At 43.6% G+C, this 22,944-nt stretch overlaps 1 protein-coding gene across 2 annotated transcripts in view; it reads left to right on the top strand.

The window, feature by feature from the left end:
* Window positions 1-8,891: 8,891 nt before the first annotated feature.
* Window positions 8,892-22,944, top strand: part of UBE2Q2 (ubiquitin conjugating enzyme E2 Q2) — a 34,453-nt gene continuing 20,400 nt past the window's right edge. Inside the window, exons 1-3 of one of the 2 annotated variants that reach the window (XM_072982255.2) lie at window positions 8,892-9,521; window positions 20,347-20,451; window positions 22,354-22,458. In XM_072982255.2, coding sequence (XP_072838356.2) covers window positions 9,174-9,521; window positions 20,347-20,451; window positions 22,354-22,458 — 558 coding nt within the window. In that variant the 5' untranslated portion in view covers window positions 8,892-9,173. The remainder of the gene's footprint in view (window positions 9,522-20,346; window positions 20,452-22,353; window positions 22,459-22,944) is intronic. The other variant, XM_072982256.2, reaches the window with a different exon arrangement.

Genomic DNA, 22,944 nt, shown 5'->3' with positions numbered 1-22,944 from the left:
GAGTTTGCATCTATAGCTGTTCTCCTTCATACTGTTACCATCGCAACAGCTCAACCTGAGAGAATGGTTGGTCCAAGGAGATCTGTTCAATTTTCTGGCTTAATGGGGCTGAAATGTGGGAAGGATCAGTCCAGTCTCTACTCACTTTACAAAGGTGTTGAACCTACAATTGCACTGTAAATCTGTCACTTGGTGCTCCAGCTCTGGAGGCATTTAAGAGGAAATCGGACAACCCTCTGTCAGAACTGCTTTGATTTGGATTCCTGCCCTGAGCAGGATGTTGCACTCAATGGCCTTATAGGCCCCTCAATTCAATTATTCTGTCATTCTGGGTTTTACTTACTTTATCTATGTATTTCTCTGAAATATTTTTATCCTGCCTTTCTCCTTAAAAAACGTGGCTTACGTCATTAAAAACACCATTTCAAAAAGCTTAAAATAGTAACTTATTCAAATATTGAAGAAGAATTAATAACATATTTTAAATGGTAGGTAAAAGCAGTTACAAACACATCTTTAGAAGCAACAGAATATAAACCATCTGGTTCATTGTCCCCCTAGACAGCCCGTCACTAAGTGGTCGACCAGACCAGATGGGCGGGATATAAATCAAATAAATCAAATAAATAATAAATAAATAAGGAAAAGCTCCTCCGAAGAAGGAGGTCTTATCCTGTTTACGGAAGGGCAGCCAAGAGAGGGCCAGCCTGGCTTCCAGTGGGAGGGAGTTCCAGAGTCTGGGAGCAGCCACAGAGTAAGCTTTCTCTCCATTACCACTATGGGGAACAAGAAACTGGATGCGGTGGATATGTTCTTGAGGATAGAGCTTGGAAAGGTTACTTTTGTGGACTATAACTCCCAGAATGCCTCAGCTAACATATCTATTAGACCCATAAGGTGGCCCATCATAGGAATCAAAGTGTTTTCTATCCTTTCTGTGGTAAATCCAATTTTACAGCTCCTTCTTTCATGCTGGCAACCCACTGGAAGTCGTTTTATGGTCGTCACTCTGCTGCCATCTATTGCACAAGGATTATAATTCTAGCTTCAAATGTTCCTGGACTTGAGCCTGTTTTTCAGACATGATGTGCAAGCAGAATTTGAGTCTGTCTCACACTAACATAAAATATTCTCAAGGGAAAGCAACTACGGGGAAGGGAGAAGGATGGGAATTATAGTCTGTTTTCAGAATCTTTTTTTCTTTCTTTTTTGCTTTTGGGTCCATTTGTTTATTTCCTTTACATCCTGCCTTTCTCCTGGCATTTCAAGACTTCTTTCCTCTTTATCCTTATAACACCAGCCTGAGAAGTAGCCAAGATAACTGCTGAATCATTACATTTCCATAATTCCTTGCTCCAGTGTGGGTTTTCACCTACGCTTGGTTCAGCTACGGACCTGAAACGGGTTCAGGGAAGGGACTGCAAGCCCTCGGAAGTGCGTACACCAAACAATCCAGCTGAAATTTGCTTGGAGGGACATGTTTAATGCATTTAAAAGCATTTTAGCCAGTTAGATTGATTTGCAAAGGGGACAGAGAGAGAGAGAGAGATGAAGAGCGTGTGAGAAGGAAGAGAAAGACAGTGTGTGTTATCAGACATTTTCCAGACATTAAAAAAGGACCCGTAATTGATTTAAGCTGGCCATCATAATACAATATCCTCCAGTGAGCTCATCTTTGATGGCGATGGGAGGTTTGAGCGCTGCAGCCATCAAAACAAACAGATGTATCACAGCACTACCATGATATTCTTCACACAGCGTTATATAATATAATATAATGTTATATTATATAACATTATATTATATATTTACATATGGGGACATTGTTTGGGGTGCATTATTTTTGCACATGGCACAAGCTAGACCTGTGTGGTGGGCTGATCATAGACTGAAACTAGAATAGCCGTCTCCAACCTGACACTCTCTTGATATATTTGGACTACAACTCCCATCGTTCTCAGCCACGACGGAGAGGTCCTTTGGGAGCTTGTCACAGGCAACTTTTGTTTGCGCCTAACGACATGGGCTAGAGGCGTCAAAGGCTTATGCTGGCGAAACAGGTTGAGCGGCCACAACACTCCTGATTGTGTTTTTTGGGATCATCCTAAATCTTGGGGTGCTTCGTCAACTAACGTGGTCACCTTCTCCCTTCGGACACCAGATTGCAGAGGAACAAATAAAGAGAGTTGACCATAGCAATGATCCTTCTTGAAGAACATGACTTTTCTTTGGCCAGAATTCAGAAGGGAGAGTGGCTGCTAATTCACAAGTCCCCAAGCGGACACTCCCATTGTGGCGTAGTGGATAGAGCAACGGACTAGGACTCGGGAAGTCTGGGTTTGAATCTCCGCTCAGCCATAGAAACTGACTGGGGGAGTGCAACTGGTAAAACCAATCCTTAAAATATCTCAGTTATCATGAAGCCTTATTAGGGTTGCTATAAATCGGTTCCCAATTGGCGATGCTCGTACACAAGTAAAATATCGAGTTGGGTGTTGAGCCATGCACCTGGTGGGGACTCATTAATTAGTGCTTATTCACCGTTCCAGGTTCCATCGTTGCACTTACACCAATGTAAACAGGTAGTTGCATTTCTGCCCTTTCATTTCATTAATAAAAGGTATCTGGCCCATCTCTCTGCACCACCTTGCTCATACAGCGCTCAGCTGTGATCCTCCATATATTTTTAGGCGGTAGCTCTCATGATCCCACACCAGTGATGATGCCCGCTAGGGCCGATGAGAGTCCTAGATCAGAAGCCACAGCTGCCCACTTCTGCATGGGTCTGCCTTTTGACTACTGACCTGGCCAGCCATTTGTTTAAGAAATGTAGCCCTTCTGCTTTCCAGGGGTGGACAAGCAAGAAATGCTACAGGGCAGTTCAACTTGCTTGGCGTTGCCTGGTCTGAACGGCAAGGGGGCTTTGCTCTCTGCCCATTTCTTCCCATGGCATACTGGCCAAAATCCAGTTAAACAGAAGATGCTAGGCATTACTCCAGAGTTCTTTTTACCCACTAGAGGGCACGATGGGTTCGTGCTAAAGTTTCCATTCTGCATAATAAAGGGAAATGCCTGGCTATTTCTACTTTAGGAAGATACAGTACTGTATATGAAATACAAGGGGTCTCTCATTTGCCTCTTTTCTGCCCCCCCCCCAAATTATTCCGCACTTCAGGATGATGTGGATGAAGTGGATAGCTTTTTCTTTCTCTCCCCTTCACCTCCTCCGCAATACTACCCATGAAATAGGTGGACAAGGCAAAAGATTAGTACATCATCTTCATACAGCAGGTTGGGTTTCCCCCCCCCCCGGTTTTTACCCCACCTATCTAGATTCAATGAATCTACTCTGGGCGGCTTACATTCCAAATATAAAGCAAAATTTAAAACAAACAGTTAATTTACAGAATTTATGCAAAAGCAGGCCTCCAGGCGCTGACTGTCTTGTTTGATGTTGCTCTTGCTGATCTTTTATGAAGGTCTGAGAGCCTTTTCTGTTCCAGAGCAGAGTAAAAATGTTCCATTCACCTCTCGATTTCGGTGCCCTCTAAATGTTGGCACTGCTGGGCAAAGTCGCCGAGGCTCCACTGCACTTCCAGCCCTGACCTAGTGGGACGATAGCACTGCAGAAAGGAGACTGACCCTGATCCGCTCCCGTCATCTTCTCCTGCTAGTGCTAGACCAGCGGACTATATGGGAGTCTCTCATCACTGGGGTCTCGCCCATCCCACCTCTCACCTGTTCCTTTCGCTTTCTTCCCCTGCCCTGTTTGGTTCCTCCTATGCCTATTTCATATCTCTCAGGAATTTAACCAGAGTGCTGCTGCAGATTCAGGCTGGATTAAGACCTCTGGAGGCCCTAGGCACTGAAAAGATTACAGTGCCCCCTGCAAATCTAACACACGGCTTGGAAAAAAAAAACACCTAACACACATTACATCCCTGAAAATACGGTAATCTCATTGTATAGCACATGGCAAAAAAGAACCACGTATTGTATGTAAAATTGTGTACAACCAAATCATCGGCTTCCACTAACAGAAACGGAAAAGTTCAAACAAGAGCTTAAAACCCCTTTTGGGGCGATTTGCACAGTGGCTGTTATTTCTTTGGCTTGCATGTACAGTGCAGAGGCCATTGGTCTAGAAGACCATCAGCTCTTTTTATCCTCCCAATATACAGAAGCAAAAAATTAAAACACGCACGCACACACATCAAGCAATGCTGATTGATCATTTCACTCAAAATGAATCAGTTTTCTCACTAGGCGAGCCTTTACAGTATATGTTTTCGTTTTTGCTATTTAATACTTTAATGCTTTAGGGAGGGGGTGGCTTTCTTGGGGCCCTTGAGGGAGGGAGCAAGCTGAGGGATCTGGAGGGATGTGGTTTGTTAGGAAGGGTGCACTGCTTGTACCATGGTCCACAGTAAATCCAGCACTGAGAAAAAAAACTCTCTGTGGTGCTCCCTTCCTTTGTTGATGCCCTAAAATGGTAGATCCGGGGCTGTATGTATTTGACAGAAGTGTCGTCCAGAACCAGGAGCTGTAGATGGTCCTCCGCTGTTTGTTGTTTGCATTTAGATCCTGCTTTTTCCTCCGGTGAGCTCTTAAACTGGCTTTCCTCCGCGCTTTACTTTCACAAAGACCTTGTGAGGTAGGTCAGGCTGAGAACATGTGAATGCCACAAGGCCAGCATGTTTCATGGACAAGCAGGTATTTGAATGCAGGTCATCAAAGTCCTGCTCTAACCCTCTAAATGCCACATGGGTAATAAAAACGGATTGTTTAAGCATGCTTTAATTCTGAACCCTGCAAATAAGATAATGGGGTAGCTTGATCCTTACATTTGTCTTTAGATCTGATCTGCTGAAAACCTGCACTGTGAGGTATTGTGTTCACCTTTCTATACTCAAGCCCTAGATCAGACAGGACTAGCTTTCATTTATTTTTAAGTCTGCCCATCTGCAACATTATCCCGCTTCTCTTGGGCCAGCACCCTGCCCTTTCGGGATCTTTTGAAATAGGAGCTTTCTCCATACCAGAATCCTTCTAAGTATGTTGGACTACAACTCCCATAATTCCACAAGCTGGCAAGGGAACATTTGTTTTTAAAATGTGCTGTTGTAGGTTTTTTTGTGGGGTTTCGCCCCCTGCTGGGCAAAAGCAAACCAAAACTGCACACCTTTTTTGTAATACCTTATATTAGTGGTTCTTAACCTTTTCTTTACCTTTAACTATCTTTGTTGCCACAGACCACCAAGACTTAACCCAAGATTTAAAACCTTAAAGTGCACCAATTATTTATTTAAAATTTCTCATGAAGGGTCTTCAAATTTGGAGAAAGGAGAAATAAGTTAATCTGTGAATGCACACATGCCTATTATATTTTTATTAGAATGATTCTATACATATTTAAAATCATCATCATCATAATCTTTAATTCTTACTGGAAAAATTAGGACATAAAATCATTATAGGATACACCTCTACAAAAGGTCACATAAAAATGAAAAGCAGAAAATGACATGAATATAATTTATACGAAATTGTATCTTGTTAAACACAAGTTGAGCGGAAAAAATGGGGCATATTATATTCATATAACTACAATTAATCCGAAAGGTGGTGCTCCATTTCACTTACAGATCTTGTTATATTGGGCTTAACAGTTGAAACCTGCATCCTGAGTTCTGACTCTACATTTTTCGAACAGTTTCTATACTTATTTTTAAGACAAATGAGTGCAGAGAATGATTTTTTTTTTGCACAAGTACAGTATGTTGTTATGAAAGGCATCAATACTTTCATAGCCCTCTTTGATAGAAAATCTGCTTGCAGGTGAGCCCAGAAATTTGAACTGTTCCTTGAGCTGCAATTTCAGAGCACCATCCGTGGATATTCCAACCAATCCATGTCATGAGATGTTATAAACTCATTTAAGCTGTTAAAATACTTCTTCAGCTGTAGGGTGTACGAAGGAGTGGTCGACCAGACCAGATGGGCGGGATATAAATCAATCAATCAATCAATCAATCAATCAATCAATCAATCAATCAATCAATCAATCAATCAATCAATCAATCAATCAATCAAATAAATAAATAAATAAATAAATAAATTCATTCAAAAACATTTTTCTTGTGCTCATATCTAATGTAGCACAGTAAGGTCACATGTGTCAAATGTGAAATTTCATGGAAGCTGCGTTCCAAAGCATCTAGAAGACCAGTTACCCATTCTTGGTTTAGGTCTAGATTCCACGCTGAATATAAGACACATTACAGTATTTGCAATCCTTTGCATACTTTCAGGCAGGGGCATAGGACTGAATTAACTAAGTAAACATGCATAGAACTGGGCAGCAATTACTCCTGCATGCTTTGGACTACTCCAAAACATATGCAATCAAAAGAATACTGTTTTTTAATTAAACAAGATCATGGGGTTTACTGGACCAAGCAGCTGGGTGTGTGTATGTGTGATCTGTGTTAATTACCATCATACTCGCTCTTAACATCTCAGTTAAGCCACAGAACTTCTTCCTGATATTAATGTAATTATCCTTCTAAAACCCAGTTCAAATAACTTTTATTTCAAATTAAAGTCTCTCTGATTTCAATAGAACGTCTTGCTAAATAAGCTGTTGCATATGTTACTGTGTTTCCCTGAAAATAAGACAGGATCTTATATTAATTTTTGCTCCAAAAATGTATTTTCAGAGGATGTTTTATTTTTTTCATGTACAACAATCTACATTTATTCAAATACAGTCATGTCATCTTGTGTTTGCTGCACAATGGTGGACGGTGGGCTTTCACTTAACTGGGGCTTATTTATGGGGTAGGGCTTATAATCAATAGTTCTTAACCTTGGGTTACTCAGGTGTTTTTGAACTGCAACTCCCAGAAACCCCAGCCAGCACAGCTAGTGGTGAAGGCTTCTGGGAGTTGCAGTCCAAAAACACCTGAGTAACCCAAGGTTAAGAACCACTGGCTTATATTACAAGCAGCCTGCAAAATCATACTAGGGCTTATTTTCAAGTTAGGTCTTATTATATAGTGCTAAATGCACGTAACACATAACAGGAAAGTATGAGCAATTCTGAGTCAGTGACAAATATGCACGTATTTTGTGGGTACCTTTAAAGAAACAGATTGTGAAGTGGCTTTAAAACGCTTACGATTAGCCTTTCTGTCTTGAAATCCACTAGACTTGGCAGATTCTACCTGGAGTATAGATAAATTTAAGTTAAGGCAACTATATATAGCAAAATGACAAATACATCCTACTTGTTGAAAATATTTACAATAATCTGAGTTATACTGATTTATAAATCCATCCTATTGATTTTATCTGAATTTATGCCAATTAATGTATGCCTATAGACCAAGCCTGTGTATTTTCAGTCCAACTGATCTGAGAAATTTACTCCCAAGTGGCACGGATTGTAGAGCATGTGGTTCACATATCACAGATTCAAGACAGTAGCAGGGAAAGATTGACAAAAACCTAGTGCAAAGGCTGGGGAATATGTGATCCTCCAGAAATGGTTCAGGTTCAGTTCCCATGGTCCCAGGCTACTAGGCATGCTGGCTAGAGCTGATAGGAGTTGGAATTCAACATCTGCAGGACCACGTGTACCCTACTTGTTATAAATAATATTGATCTTGAGAAGGGACTGTGGCCCTCCCAATGTTTTTTTGGATATTTATTTATTTCTAAAATTTCTATACTGCCCAGTCAGTGCAAGACACTACTCTGGGCAGTTTACATGGAAAACTCCCACAATTTCTCAGCATAGCTATTCAGCCGATAAGCCCACAACAATACAAAGCTGTTTCCTTAGCAAAGTGCCTATGTGACACCCCCCCCCATCAATGCTACCCCGTTGCTTTTATACCTGTGCACAGCCCAGTCTCTATATACCTTTAACACACTTCAGCAGCATTTCTGTTGCGTGCAGGATGCACAAGCCTCAGAACAGATGGGCGGTACAGAAATTAAATAAATAAATTGCAAACACCACATTAACCCCTATGCAGGTTTTGCTGGATCCTGAGCAAAATAATTTCAAATACTCTTTTTAAGCTGAAATAAATGCACACATATATGTGCATTTATTTCCTGGCTCCATACCCTTCCCTCCTCATCTCTCCTCTGCTAAAGCAGGGTTTGGAATCCCCTCGGGGTCAGAGCCCGACTTTCTCCTTTTGCATTTTGGTCCATCCACAGTATAATAAATCAACCATCCTGATGTCTGGACCGCCTTCCCCGCGCCCTGGAGAGGGAGACGCAGCCGATCCGTGTCTGCCACTGAACTTCAGAAGGCGTTCCTTCCCGTGTTCTGGGCTTCTCCCTCCGAGTTCGCAAATCCCCAGACGCAAAATATCCCTCCGTGATTGGGGGCGGGGTGGGGTGGAGAGGAAATAACACACTAATTTCAGAGAGAACAAACACCCCAAAATCGGACTCGCAGAAGCACCACCAACCAACCCGCCACACCGCTTCTCTTTTAATCACCCTCCGACGCGACTCGCGAGTCAAGGCGCGTCACTGCCCTCCCCAAAGGCCCGCGTTCACACGTCCGAAAGGAGCGGGAGGCAAGCACCCGGAGCTTCGCGGCGCCGTTTATTTCCCGCCCCGAAAGGCCAGGAGAGGCCGCGGCGCGTCTCGGGGGTCGCCTCCCACTCTTCCCCGGGGGTTGGGCCTGGACCCGGCCCTCGGAGGAAGGCAGGAAAGGGGGTCGGCCCAGGCCAGCCAGCCAGGCCTCCGAGGCACGGCCGTCGTCGTCGTCGGTGTCTCTTCTCGGGCCTCCTCTTTTCCCCTCACGGGAGCCCGGTTTCCCCTCAGGCGTCGTCGTCGTCCTGAGGAGAAAGCTGTAGGAGTCTCGGGGCCGCCTCATCGTCTTTTTTCTTCCCCCCTCCCCAGGGGCGAAAAGGGCCCACCAAGCTGAGGGAGGCCGGGCGGGAAGAAGAAGAAAAAGAAGCCGAGGCCGGCCTCCCTTCTTTCCTCTCACGCCGGGCTCTCCTTCCCCGCCCTGCCCTGCCCCGCCCCGGCATCGTCGCCACCGCCGCCGCCCTCGCCCCTCGTCGTCGTCGTCCCCGTCTCCCGCGGCCGTCCGTGGCGGTGGCGGCGGTAGGCCCAGGCCGCCGGGCCCCGGAGATGAGGCGAGGATGTCGGTGTCAGGGCTGAAGGCCGAGCTCAAGCTGCTCGAGTCCATCTTCGGCAAAGACCACGAGCGCTTCCGCATCGTCTCCTGGAAGCTCGACGAGCTCCACTGCCAGTTCGTGGCGCTCCCTTCGCCTCCGCCACCGGCCGCCCCTCACAACAGCCACCGCCAGCACCAGCACCACCACCATCGCCACACGGCCAGCGCCGCCCACCACACGCCGGCCACCGAGGCCGGAGCGGGAGCAAGGGCGGCGGCCTTGGCGGCGGCAGCGGCGGCGGCCGAGAGCCCCGTCCCGGCCGGGGAAGGGGGCCCGCCGCCTCAGCCGCTCACCATCCACTGCAACATCACGGTGAGCCCTCAAAAGGCCCGGCTTCCTCTCAGGGAAGGGGGTAAAAACCCCTGTAGGATTTGGCGGGGTAGTTACTCCGAGGTAGTTACTCCGAGGTAAGGGAGTGGCGAGACACCGGGAAAGGAAAAGGCTGCGTGTGTCCCCCCGCCCCCTCGGCCTCCTCTGTTGAGGGCTTCGTTTGGGGGGTACTCCAGGTCCCATGATCCCTCAGCAGGGAAGCTGATGGATCTGGAGGGGTGTGTGTGTGTGTGTGTGAGCTCAGTAGTTTGGGCCAGGGAAATGGGTCCCCCTGGGGGGATTGGGCCTCTGGAGGGTTGAGCCGGAGGTCGTTGTTCCGGGGGTAAATTGTGGCCCACGGCGGAGGTAAGCTGGGGAAGGGGCTGTGTTCGAGTCTTACCCCCAGCTTCAGTGGTGGGGGCAGGAATAAAGGAAGGGAGAGGAGGGAAGGAATTGGGTCACCCCAAAGGTCTGGGACCTGGAGGGGAGGTCCCTCATCTCTGGCAGGTGTTGATTTGGAGGGTTTTGGACCGAGGTCAGTCGGCCAATAATTCCTGCTTTGGCCGAGGGTTGGACTAGATGACCCTGGAGACCCTTCCGAAGACGAAGATCGGCTACTTGTTTTTGAAGAGAGGGAAGGGATTAATCCTAGATACTGTATTCAGTTTGGTGAAGGCTCGGGTAGAATTAGGACTGATGGTTAGGAAAATTTAGGAGGGCCATTGTTTTTTTTAGAGAAGGGATCCTTTTAAAAAAAAATATTTTATTTCAGGCATAGCTTCCTGTTACAGAGCCCAGCAGCAGAGCAGTGAAAGACTGGGGTTAGGATTGTGGGGTGGATCACAAGAATAAGATGGGTGGTGAGTGACTCGCCTTGAAGGTGGTGGGAGCATGTGCTTCTAGGAATAGGATGCCAAGAGATTGGGGGGTTTCTGTGATGATGAGGGTGGAAATACTGATTGATCTAGCTGTGATTGATCGCCTTTTCCCAAGGGATAAGGTCCACTCTGGTCAGATATGTACCAGAGACTAGAGTTCAGGTCCTGTCCTTCCTTGGTTCCACTCTGATGGATGCAAACTTCAGTTGAACTTGTGGAAGGAATCTGGGCCATTTTGCATGTCAGCCACTCACGCCTATTGCCCTCTTTTGACCTATGAGAAGATCTGTTTGTGGTTCAGGTGGTTCTTAGACATCTTTTCTCTCATCCATAACTCCCATCACATGGATACGCTGCGCGGGTTTTGTGTGCAGGTTCTGAACTTTCTCATAGTTTCAAGCTTGATTGCTTGAGAACGTAAGTCTCCTTTCAAAGCAAAAGAGCCACTCTTCCGTTCTCTTTCTGTTTAAAAAAACCCAACAACCCACAACTCTGACATTTTGCTCTTCTGCCGGGCAATTGTTGTAGCAGAACTAGTCAGATATCACCTATAAAGCCAGCTAGTTTTATCTGAAGAAGTGTGCTTAGACACATAAAAGCTTATGAAAAAAACTAATTAGTCTTATAGGTGCTACATGACATTTTCAGACCTAAATTGATACAACAGATTACCACAGCAACCTGCTACTTTACCTTTTCTGAAGTTGTGATAGTTTTTTTCCCTTCACCCTCTGTTTCCACTTACAGTATATAACCAAATATCTGTAGGTATTACTTAGGTTTTGGAAATACCCATCAGAAAGGATGCGTGCTCCTCCCCTTTTGCTATTCAATTTGCTAAAGTTTAGGAGGTGTTGGAATGGACAGCTTTGTCCATAAAGCCAGAAGCTTTAGAAGAATGATTCCATTCCACCAACTTTGATTTTGTTTTAAAGCTAGAACAGAAGTGTTGCAATGTGAGAAAAGTGACCTCTCTATGAGCTAGAATTAAGTATCTTCACCCCAACCTAGAAAAGGTGGAAGCCCACAAAAGACACAGTGTTTGCACATGCTACTGAAAATGTAGTTTGCTTTTAAAACGAGGCATGAACTGACAAAATGCTTGTTTGGAAGCCAAGAATTACCCATTTATAATAGTGACTCCTCAGCTTCTGTGAGTGTTTTATTTATTAATAGAGATGTGTAGGGTTTTTTTTTTAACGGAAAAATATTTAGCGTATGTTCTGAAACTTGAGCAATATGGAGGCTGGAAAAGGCTGTTACCTTTTTTTTTGAAAGCAGATTAGAATGTTGGAAAAATATGGATGGCTGTTGCTTGTGTAGGCATCCTTCAGTCTCGAGAGACTAGGGTAACATGCTCTGAATAGAGGTCTTGGAACAGCATCTAGTGTGACTGAAAAGGCCAATTTGAGATTGACAATCCCCAATTTTGTTTAAATACAGGAATATGTATTTGAGGCAAGTTAGACAAAGGAGGGAGGTTATACGTTAGGCAAGATTGCAAAAAATGTACAGTATTCTGAGGTAACAGACTTTTTCTGTACAGCATATTAGCAGTGGTTTTTAACATTTGGTCCTCCAAATATTTAGAGCTTCGATCCAAGCTAACTGAGGGCTTCTGGGCATTAAAGTACCAAACATCTAGAAGGCCAAATACTATTGCTTTATAGTTGTTATGTATTGTAGCTATTAATTGGCAGCAATTAGCTGCCACAGCTTATGCCATTGCACCTTGTACTGTTGGATTGTGCCCATTGTTTGCTAAAACATGTACTTTTATTGGTACCGGGAAGGTCAGAATAGGAAAAAAAGGCACCAGAGTTTATTTGCCTTAGGCATGGTTTCTGAACTGGGTCCAGGGCTCATACATTGTGAAGCCTCTGGCTTTTATTAACGAGCAAGATGTGCCTCCTTGCAACTTTCTTGGACAACTTGAGTTCAAAAGCAGCATGTTTGGAATGTTTGCAGTCTGTCTTTCTCTCTGGGAAGTGAGAGGTCAGTTCATAAGGACCTAGACCTGGCTCTAGAGACAGAAGGAATTGAGTTAACAAGGTAGACTTGAGTGAAAAAAGGGGTCAGAGGTCAGGGTGGCCAAGAGTCAGTAATGGATTGATGTACAGGAGAAGATTGGGTAGAAAACACAGGAAATTGAGAAAGGGGAAGGCTTTGTGTGTGGGAGGTGGATTAAGGAAAGCATGCACTGAGCCTAAGGGTTGCGAAAGCTTTCTGTTGGAAAAAAATGGGGTTGATTGGCGGGGGAAGACCCCTGTGTAATGAAGGATACTATGTGGGGTCCAGCATGGCCTAGGAAGCAGAACTGAATAGCTAGTAAGAAGATAATCTGTCAGGGGTGAGTAAAGCAAGGTCTTGGAGAAAGATGTTCTGGGATGAACCATACAAGCAGCTGTGCCTTTCAAATCACATATTAATTGCTGAGGGGGTTTAATGAGTGTGCCTTTTTCTGATTCCACCTTGCATTTAAAGATATAGGAGCCCTACCAAAAGGGAAAGGCTCTGGTTTTAGAAACAAGAAGCCACATAAGGTCACCACTCTGTTTCTAGAATTCTAGAATGTGATACGTTTCCTGTTGCTCTATCTTTTCACCAAGAAAAAAATGTGTCTGTTGGGTTTCTGTAGTTAAAAGACACAAGAGAAAAATATGCCAATTCCCCATCTAAGGAATCTGGAGTTCATAGAATGTAAGTGAGATTTTTATGTGAATCGGCTTCTTGTTTCTCCATCTAGCCCTGCAGTTCCTGAGTCCTTTGGCATCTCACACACACCCTTCCCTCCAAAAAAATATTCGAGAAACATTCACGCCTTCCCACTGTTCAACTGCTTTTCAACAAAAACAGTTCCATTCATAAGAAACATATTTAAGTTGGTGAAACAAATTATTTTTTGAACTGTTGGACACATCCCTTCCTTGGAGTTTGAGCAGGCCACGGTAGGAAACAATGATCGAGCCTAAAATGGTCTATTCTGATTGGTGCCAGATCCATCAGGTCACAGGTAGAAAAGAGTTTTGTATCCCCTGCTGCCTCATCCTTTAAACTGGAGATGCCATAAATTCATGGACAGACCCCTGTACCTTTGAGATGCATAGAAGAAGAACAAATTCCTCAATAGTGAGAAAAGTTAAGCCATTGTAAAATGTGCTTTTGAAAGATTCTTGAATGTTGAAGCAAATGCCAGCGCTCGTGGTGTCGGTATATAGATGGTAAAGATGCTTATCTTTGTTGTCTCACTGCTCCAGTGATTTGGACTGGCGCTCCCATAATCCTGATCTTTTCCCCATGCTAGCAGAGATTTATATGCACTGTAGTCCAAAATATCTGGAAGCATTAGCTGCCTTACATTGCCATGCTTCATTTTAGGATGACCTAAGTTGGGGCCATGGCAGTAGTATTACTATTGGCTTCTTTGTTTCGAGATTTTTAAAAAGAGGGGCTCACTTGGTGTCGCCCTCAAAATATAATAATGATGCTTGGCAATTTGTCATGCTTTCTTCTGTTTGTAACAGCCTCATGCAGTAGGGTCAACATCATTTCAGATGAGAGTGTAGTAGATTGCTGCATGCTACCTAGGCATTTCCTGACAGATGAAACTTGAATTTGGGATACCCTTAGTCAGAGCTCAGTCTCTGAGCCGCTGTACTATACATACTTCCAATAGCCACAAATGTCAAGTTGCATTACATAGTTCCCTCTTCCATGCATCTTCTAAAGATACCAGAACCCCACTCTCCTTCTGACAGCTAGAAAGAAAAATAGGTCGAGTGATGTGCGGTTCAGAGATGTGTAAAAGTGGGTTCTCCGTTGCAAATTGAAGACCCAAGGTGGTTCTTGAGTCTGAAAGAGTCGAGGATTGATGGCTAAGCTAAACTAGGCCCAAGGCATTTATAGGTCATTAGTCGGCACCAGATTGACAGGACCTGAATAATCCTAAAATGGTTATCTATTGATGCACACATACTAGCCACTGGTATAGCCTGCTTGCTTACAGCTGGATGCCTAGATAACACTTGCTTGGTGGTATCTGATGGCCATTGCCAAAAAAGAATTGCTTGAAAGCAGAGGAGCAGATAAGCAGAAGTAGGGAGGAGCTTTTTCCAGCAGAGAAATGTACTAGGCTGGTGAGGTAGAAGGCTTCTTCCTCTGCCACCTCCCAGTGGAAATTATTTTCAGGCTGTAACATCTGGACTTATTTACAAGAACAACCATATTCCATACTAGTAGTTTTCATTTCCCAGGTCATTTACAAGAAAGCAAATGACAAGGTTGGCTAGTAGCTTCCCACACGTACTGGTCAAGCCACACAGGTATGAGTGGGAGTAACTCTTTTCGTGTGTGTGTGTAGTTTGTACATCTGTGTCATAACTTCTTGCAAAGCCATGGCTTGGCATTGTGCAAATATTCTAGATAGGGTGTAATATTATTGACAAGGAGGAAAGGACATTAATGCGGCAATCCACTGTGGATGGGGCAAGAGCTTTCGGTTGAGCATGTTATACCCCTGTCAGGTGGCTGTTTGTGATACTATATTTAGTTGTGGCTTTCTGTAAGCCAGTGTACCAGAAGACATTCATTTATTCTGTATGTTAGTCACTAAGCCAGGTTGGGCTGGGGAGGATAAGGGGACAGTGAGGCAGCTGTCAGTTTTGATGTTGCACATCCAGAGAGACTGAAAGGTCTCCCCTGGTGATGTTGTGACAGTGGTTTTCTAGAGCTAATGCTCCACTAGGAACCCAAATGAGCTGTTCCAGGTTGGGAAAACATAGGATGGTTTATATAAACATAGAAATTCTAGCCATGCTACGAGGCGGTCTCTGAATATCAGCCACCACTGTTGCAAGCAGTGAGGAAACCTCATCATGCATGAGGGTGGTGCCAGAGGGATCCTGGAGACCTCTTGAGGTGTCGTCCTCGTTGTGATTTCATTTACCAACCCACAGTCCAAATGGCCAGTTTGAGTGGCCATCTTATATTTACACTTTCCAAACAAATAGCTAAATGTATTTATTTATTAATTTTTTCAAATAAAGATCCCTGTTGTTAAACAAAGATTCTTCGATTAGGGTAAGGTTTATCTGATAGACAAGGTAAGCACATATTTATGTATAAAGCTACATGAAAAATATTTTTATTAACCTAAATATCTTAGTTTGATAAGATATTTAATACAGTTCTACAAGAAATATTTCATATACACAGTATTATGCATCTCCTATATACTAAAATAGGTTAGCCCATACTTATTTATTTACAATATTTATTTACAATATTTTTTAGCCGCACCATTACCTATCAAACTTCAGAGAATACTTCTTATTAGATATGATGGGAAGAGTCAAGCAGGTAGCTGAAACTACAGATGAGACTGATGATAGAAAGGGGATCTCTTGAACTCAGTTCCCAGTGCAGTTGTCAAATCCTGTCACATCACTGATCTGACTTATTTATTTAATTTATATACTGCCCATCCAACCAAAGACCACTCTGGGCAGTTTACAACATAAAACAATACAGTAAGCGAAACATCTAAATATATTCACTAATCAAACATCAGTGCTAATATAAAAACAATTACAGCGTAATAATTTATGCTCCTAATCATGTCATATTAAAAATAAATCTTATGGAGTGCAACAGAATTTACTCTTAAGTAGGTTTGCATGTCTTTAATGCCTGGTTCTGGAAAACTTTTAACTGCCTGGCAACTACAGTTAATAAGAAGGGACCCTGTGAATCCTAAGAGGTTTTCCAGGGAGTGAAAATCTAAGACACCTCTTGTTCATTTCTCTTAACTTTGTGGGCAATTACAGCAGGCAGCCTATTGGGCACCTACCACCCCACTTTGGCCCAAAATTTCACTTTTTCACAGCATCCCTGTGTCTCCACATACAGAGGCGCCGCACTGTTTACAGCCAACGAGATGTAGTTTAGCTCATGCTGCTTCAAGAAGGAATGGTCTGTTCCGCCTGGAACTACTGTCCCGGCCGCACAGAATTGTGTTTGTGTCTGGTTCTTACGCAAGAAGCAGATGAAGCCTTCAACACACTGGATAATTGAAAATGGCTGTGCCAGCTTGTCATAGGCATTTTATGCCATGGGATGTAATTCTAGGGCTGTGTCCTTCTGTTCAGTGGTCAGTAAGGAATTTGGCTGCGTATCAACGGGCAGCATCCACTCCCTGCTCCGTGGCTGCCCTGGATTTGTCAATATTCCACCGTGGGGACTCTTGCAGGCCAAAGGTGGGGTATATACAAGCCTTCTGGAGAAAATGCATAGGTTTCCAAAGGTGTGATTGTTTGTGGGTAGGATGAAAGTGGACTGTACTGTACAGTAGAGTGGCTGTAGTTTTCTTGCAGAAACAGAAAAGCAGTTTGTAAAAAAAACACAACATCTCTTATGGTTCATACTTCTGTTTCAAAGCTGAATATTAGTATTTTCATTTCTACATCTTATACAATCTTAGCGACTGTGCGCAGTGATGCAGGTGTCAAATGCAGAGTAGCGAGTCTCCCAAGGACAGAACTGTTAGCAGCTCTTCATTATGTCCTTTTCCTTCTTCCTCAGTGGAATTAAAGGTACCATATACAGCAAAAGAATTCCCAGTGGGTTTTTTCCCCCCATCAAACTACTGGCCAGAACTGCATAGCTTCCTCAAAGCAGCTCCCCTCGTGTATGACTATATCATCTGGTCCAAATAGACTCTGTTTCCCACAACTAAGGATATACAGACTTCAGCAAGGTCAGATCTCTATAAAGTTTTTTTTTTATAAAATCCCAAGATAATCCAACCTGGGTGCATTCAAATATATTCGGAGACTAGGGATTTGTTTTCATTCCCGCCACAGGACATTTACACAGAAGTCCACTCTTAATTGTTCCCAGTTTTCTTAACTTCAGTTGTCTAATTTGTGCTAGTGACAGCATTTTGTTGTCCAACAAATGTAGAAGTTGGAAAGCCATGCAGATCGCTCGGAGATCCATTGGTAGATTTAGCTCAGCCTTTTGCCTGTTTTTGTGTTCACTTAACTTTGTGTGTTTGTGTGTCATGTTACTCTTTACAGACACGCATTCTTGCTGTTAGTTACATTTCTTTCAAAATGTAACTTCATTAAGCCCCTATTGCAAAAAAATAACCACCACCACAACAACGAAGGGTCGCTGGTAGGATGTTATGGCCCTAATTGCATTATGAGTAGCTGATTCCCTCCAGCTCTTCCAGGAACATAAAGTAATGAGAAGAGCAGTTTGCAAGCTGGTAGATATTGCAAGGGAGAAGGCAAAGGCTGAGAAGATGATTTAAGTAATCCTGAATGTATCAACTTTCACTTCCTTTTGAGGGTCAGCGCAGAGTAGCAAAAATCAAGTAGTGTTTGATCTAGAGGCCTACAAAATTGTTGGTCATTAGGTGTGTTTGTTTTAGCACATGCCGCAGAACAAATATCAGCATCGTTTATTTTAAGGCTTAATTCTGCTCAACAGCATGTGAGGTACAGGTATAGCATTGGTTAACCAGCTATATACTGCTGCACAAATGTTTCTAGGTGTATAGAAACTGGAAAAGGTGGAGGACTGTTCTCCTTGACTATGTATTTAGTCTTCTTTGGGCAGGGATTTTTGTTAATGGAGAGGAACATTTGACCGTGGGAGCCCCTACTCGCAAGCCGATGTGGTATGTTCCAGAAACAGATTTACTACCTCCATCTGCTGTTTGTGACAGCTAGGCCTGACACAGCTAAGAAACCTGGCAAATGCTGATCTGGGGAATCATTTCATGCCTATGATGTTGGAGAGGAGCAAGTTCATTAATGAAGCAGGGAGCAGGTTTGTTATGCTTGGCCATAATTCTTTTTCAGATGTAGTTTGTGGAGGATAAACAAGGGTCTGAATAAAATTTCTGCATAAAAAGCTGCTTTGTGCGGCGGTCAGACAATTTGTATAGCTCAGTCAGTGTTCTGTGCTCATTAGTGCCTGCTCTCTGGGGTTCAGGACATAAGAAGAGGCCCTGCAAGATCAGGCCGGAGGCCTATCTGGTCCAGCCTTCTGTTCCCACCGTGGCAACGGGCTACCTCCGGGAAGACTGCACACATGATAAGACTTTCCCTTGGCCTGTTCCCCAGCGACTGCTATTTTGAAGGCTTAGCTTCCTTAACCAGTTTAGATAATCACTGATAGTGTTATCCTCCTATGAATCTGATTAATTATCTTTGAAGGCAATCCAAGTTGGAGGCCACCACTGTTTGGGGATGCAAATTCTGTAATTTAAACATGTGTCGTGGAATACTTCCCTTTATCTCCCTGGATTTCCCACTGTTTGACTTCATTAGGTGACCTCTGATTACAGAATAATGAGAGAAGCAGGGACCCCCCGCATTCCTACCCATTATCCAATATCACAGATAGTTGTGTATACCTTTTTGGATGGCCCCCCTTCCCTGATTTTCTTCTAAGCTAAAAATGCCAAACTCCTCCTTGTTTTGAGAAGTCCTTATATGTATGAGAACATACTCTTTTTTTTGAAGGAATGGGAATTTTTTTGTGGGATAGATTAGATCCATATCATTTTAAGCATACCAACTTGTTCACCTTTTGCATAATTATTTGTTGAAGTAATTAGATGATGACAATATAGATTCCTATCTTATTCACTAACTCCTATATATTCTGCTTTCTCTGCAGTGAACTTAGGGTGATATACATTATAGTCTTCCCCAATTATTCTCACAAGAACCCGGTGAGGTAGATCAAGCTGAGAGAGCACGAATGGCCTAAGGCCACCCAGGACTACATCTCACTGGCTGAGTTTACAGTAGGGAGCTAATTACACCTGCCAAGTGGATTTGGAGCAGAAAGCACTGTTGAAATAATCCCACAAAGAATTTTCTTTGATGAAGAGGTCTGTGTTCTATCTACACTGCTTTAGATCAACCTCGTTGGGTGTAGAGAATCATATTTTTCTCTGGCCTGCTGAGCATTTCTGAGAACAAAGTGAACTGCTTCTATAGAAAAAATGAAGCAAGACTAGAAGACCTTGACCCAGTTGATCAGTTGATGCTGATTCTCCTCGGCTGCTTCCTGGAACTCCATAGCCAGTTCTGCTCCCCCACTTTGGAAGACACTGTTGAGGTTATGTGCCCTCAGGTCGCCTCTGACTTAGGGTGACCCCATGAATGAACCGTCTCCGAAACATCCTGTCCTCAGTTGTCCTGCTCAGCTCCTGTAGACTCGAGCCTTTGGCTTCTTTTTGGGAGTCAAGCCATCTTGTATTTGGTCTTCCTCTTTTCCTTCTGCCTTCAATCTTTCCCAGCATTATTACCTTTTCTAGAGAATCTTGCCGCCTCGGGATGTGCTCAGTTTCATCTTTTTTTGCCTCGAGAGATCACTCAGGCTCTCTAATTTGCTCCCCTTGTTCGTTTTTCTGGCAGTCCAGGATATCTGCAAAGTTCTCCTCTGGCACCATTCAAACAAATCATTTTTTCCCCATCAGCTTTCTTTACTGCCCAGTTTTCACACCCGTACATCTCCGGTGACACATCCTTACACTTGATTATCTTTTCCCATTCCTTCATGGCTGCCCATCCAAGTCTCTGCCTTCTTCAGATTTCTTGGCGGCAGTCTCCATTCAGATTGATGACTGAAGCAATCCTTTGAACAAAACCTTTCACTGCACTACACATTAGGTCTCCTGAATCACTAATCATTGATTTTCTGGGTCTCTATGATAAGATCAAGCTGAGACGGCAAAGATCTGCATGAAGGCTTTGTTTTTTGTGTTCCCTACATAAAACAAATGCTCTTTTTTCCACGTGGATAAACATTATAAAGTGGGCATCCATTCTGCAGACCTTTTCAACCAGGACAATTACTGCAAGACTTTGAAATGTGAATGTATATTTCTGTGTTTACAATGCCTGCTATTGCTGTCTTCATCTAAACAGGAGTCTTACCCCTCTTCGTCGCCAATATGGTTTGTGGAATCAGATGACCCTAACTTGACTTCAGTGTTGGAGCGTTTAGAAGATATTAAGAAGAGCAATACTCTGGTAAGAGAGCGCTTAAATCCTTTCCGTTGATCTGGCCTTAACTGAGCATCTCCTTGTCAAAACTCCACCGTCTTGTTGTTCATTGTGTGCTTTAACAACCCAGATTCAGATAAACTTTCGCAATTTAGCTAGTGGTGGCCTTTCTGTAATGGTCACATTAAAAGGTTTGACTTCTTTAGTTCAGCCTCCCCCAGCCATTAATTATAGGGCACAATCAGAGTGGGGAGTAGCCAGGACAGTGACAGGGGATCAACATGTCCTAACTTTCATAGATCTGAAAGGGAATGTATTAGCTAACTTGGGGAAGCTTAACCTAGGAGGGCAACAGTATTCCACATCCATGTGCTTATTCAGCAGGTGGCTCTAGATGGCAAAGCAAATTAAATGGGCCAAGTCACAGAAGATAGTGGGGAGAAAAACAAGCCCGCATTGCTAGCTAATCTGACAGGGTAGAAAACTTGTTCCAGGTGCCAAATATGCAATCAGACCTTGGATTTTTACAATGTGATTATTGCAAACCCATTATTATTTCTTTTAGTGTGTGGTGAATGAATCTGGCTGTTGTGATGCAGGTCTGGCTCCTGTTGAATCCTCTGGTGGTATTTCAATGGATTGTTGAGATAGCAGAGATTCTTACTGGACAGTGTTTCTCATCAGCACACTTTCTAAGTGTGAAGCTTGGTTTTGGAATGGCAACAGGCCCCATTGGATTTATGCGCGTAGGGCATCTAATTATGTGAAACCTCTGGGTTATTTATAAAAACCCTCTTAACACTTTTGCTGAATGTCAAGTTTTGGTAACACCATCAGTCTCCAAAGCTGACATAGTTCATAGTCTCAGCATGTCTTCATTTATCTACAGGCACAAGTCAGGCCCAGCCTGACTTGCGTATGCATGCTTGTAAGAAGGAAAAGAGGAGTCATGTGGCTAAAATCATATGGAGGAATCTTACATAGAATAGGTAAAGGTAAAGGTTCCCCTTGACATTTAGTCCAGTTGTGTCTGAGTCTAGGGGGTGGTGCTCATCCCCGTTTCCAAGCCGTAGAGCCAGCATTTGTCCGAAGACAGTTTCTGTGGTCACGTGGCCAGCGCGACTTATGCACGGAACACTGTTACCTTCCCACCGAGGTGGTCCCTATTTATCTACTTGCATCTTTATATGCTTTCGAATTGCTAGGTTGGCAGGATCTGGGACAAGCGACGGGAACTCACTCGGTCGCGTGGATTCAATCTTACGACTACTGGTCTTCTGACCCTGCAGCACAGAGGCTTCTGCGGTTTAACCCACAGCGCCACCACATCCCTCGCACCACCACAACCCTCCTGACATAGAATAATGAGTCATTAATATGTTTGCCTCAGTATTGTTGATACTGAATGGCAGCAACTGCTTTAAATTTTAGATAGATGAGATCTGATTGGTAGCTGTTGGTGTTAGGGATGTTTTTATGATGGCACCAGAGTTGTGGAATTCCCTTCCTGGGGAAATCGGTCAGGGAGTTTCCTTCTTGGTCTTTCGACCTACTTTGAAACTCTTTTTGTTTGATAAAGTCACCCACTAAATTTCATGCTTAAATTCCATGCCTGGGCTGTAGATTTCCCACGTCCAGTTGCTGAATAGTGCACTGGCACTGTTCAAGCAGTGCACCGGGGAGGACAGGATGTTGCTAAGAAAAATGCCATTAATCTGAAAGTCAGAAAATCTGATAATAACATAGAGCTTTAATGACTTGGTAGACCTACACCTTTATTATAGGCATTTACAGGAAGATCTTCTGTTAGTTGTACCTCTAGGGGAAAACTAGAACTGCTTATTCAGTTTGAAACTTGGTAAACTTCTGCTTAAAAAATTCCTACCACCTAACCTAAACCATTAACACACCCTTAAACTTGTTTTGTAGCTTCTCCAGCAGCTGAAACGATTGATATGTGATCTCTGCAGATTATACAATCTTCCTCAGCATCCTGATGTCGAAATGTTAGACCAGCCGTTGCCAACGGGCCAGGTAAATATGTGGTGCTTGAAAAGCAGATGCATGGGCTCTGGAGACAGACTGTTCCACCTCCATGGAGAGCCTGCGTATCAGACGTATGAATGCAAAGTTTCTTTCTAGGGTGTCAAGGTGACTAAGACACAAGTCATTGCTATGCAAGTAAATGGCAGGCTTTTCTTCTGCTAAGCAGGCATTCTTGTTATCCGTGATGAGGACATTACATTTATCTCTGCTTGAAATGCTACTGAACCACATGGGACCTGCTGACAAAGGCCCTTTTAGTTCTGCGACACAACTCAGCAATGGAGGGGGAAGTTTTCAAGTCCTGCTCTCCCCTACCCCCCCTTTTTATATGCCTATCCAACAAATTGGCTTATGAAATATGTTTTCTCTCCATTTAAGAGCTGAAAATCTTTAAGCCTAGTAAGGAGAGAAGGAGGACCAGAATTATAACCTTCACGCTACTGCCTTACTGAGGCAATGTCATCTCTGGTCACT

Source organism: Pogona vitticeps, chromosome 12 (genome assembly GCF_051106095.1).
Source record: "Pogona vitticeps strain Pit_001003342236 chromosome 12, PviZW2.1, whole genome shotgun sequence".
In the NCBI taxonomy this organism is placed as follows: Eukaryota; Metazoa; Chordata; class Lepidosauria; order Squamata; family Agamidae; genus Pogona; species Pogona vitticeps.
Note: the sequence above shows the minus strand (reverse complement) of the source record. Positions and strands in the feature narration are given on the sequence as shown.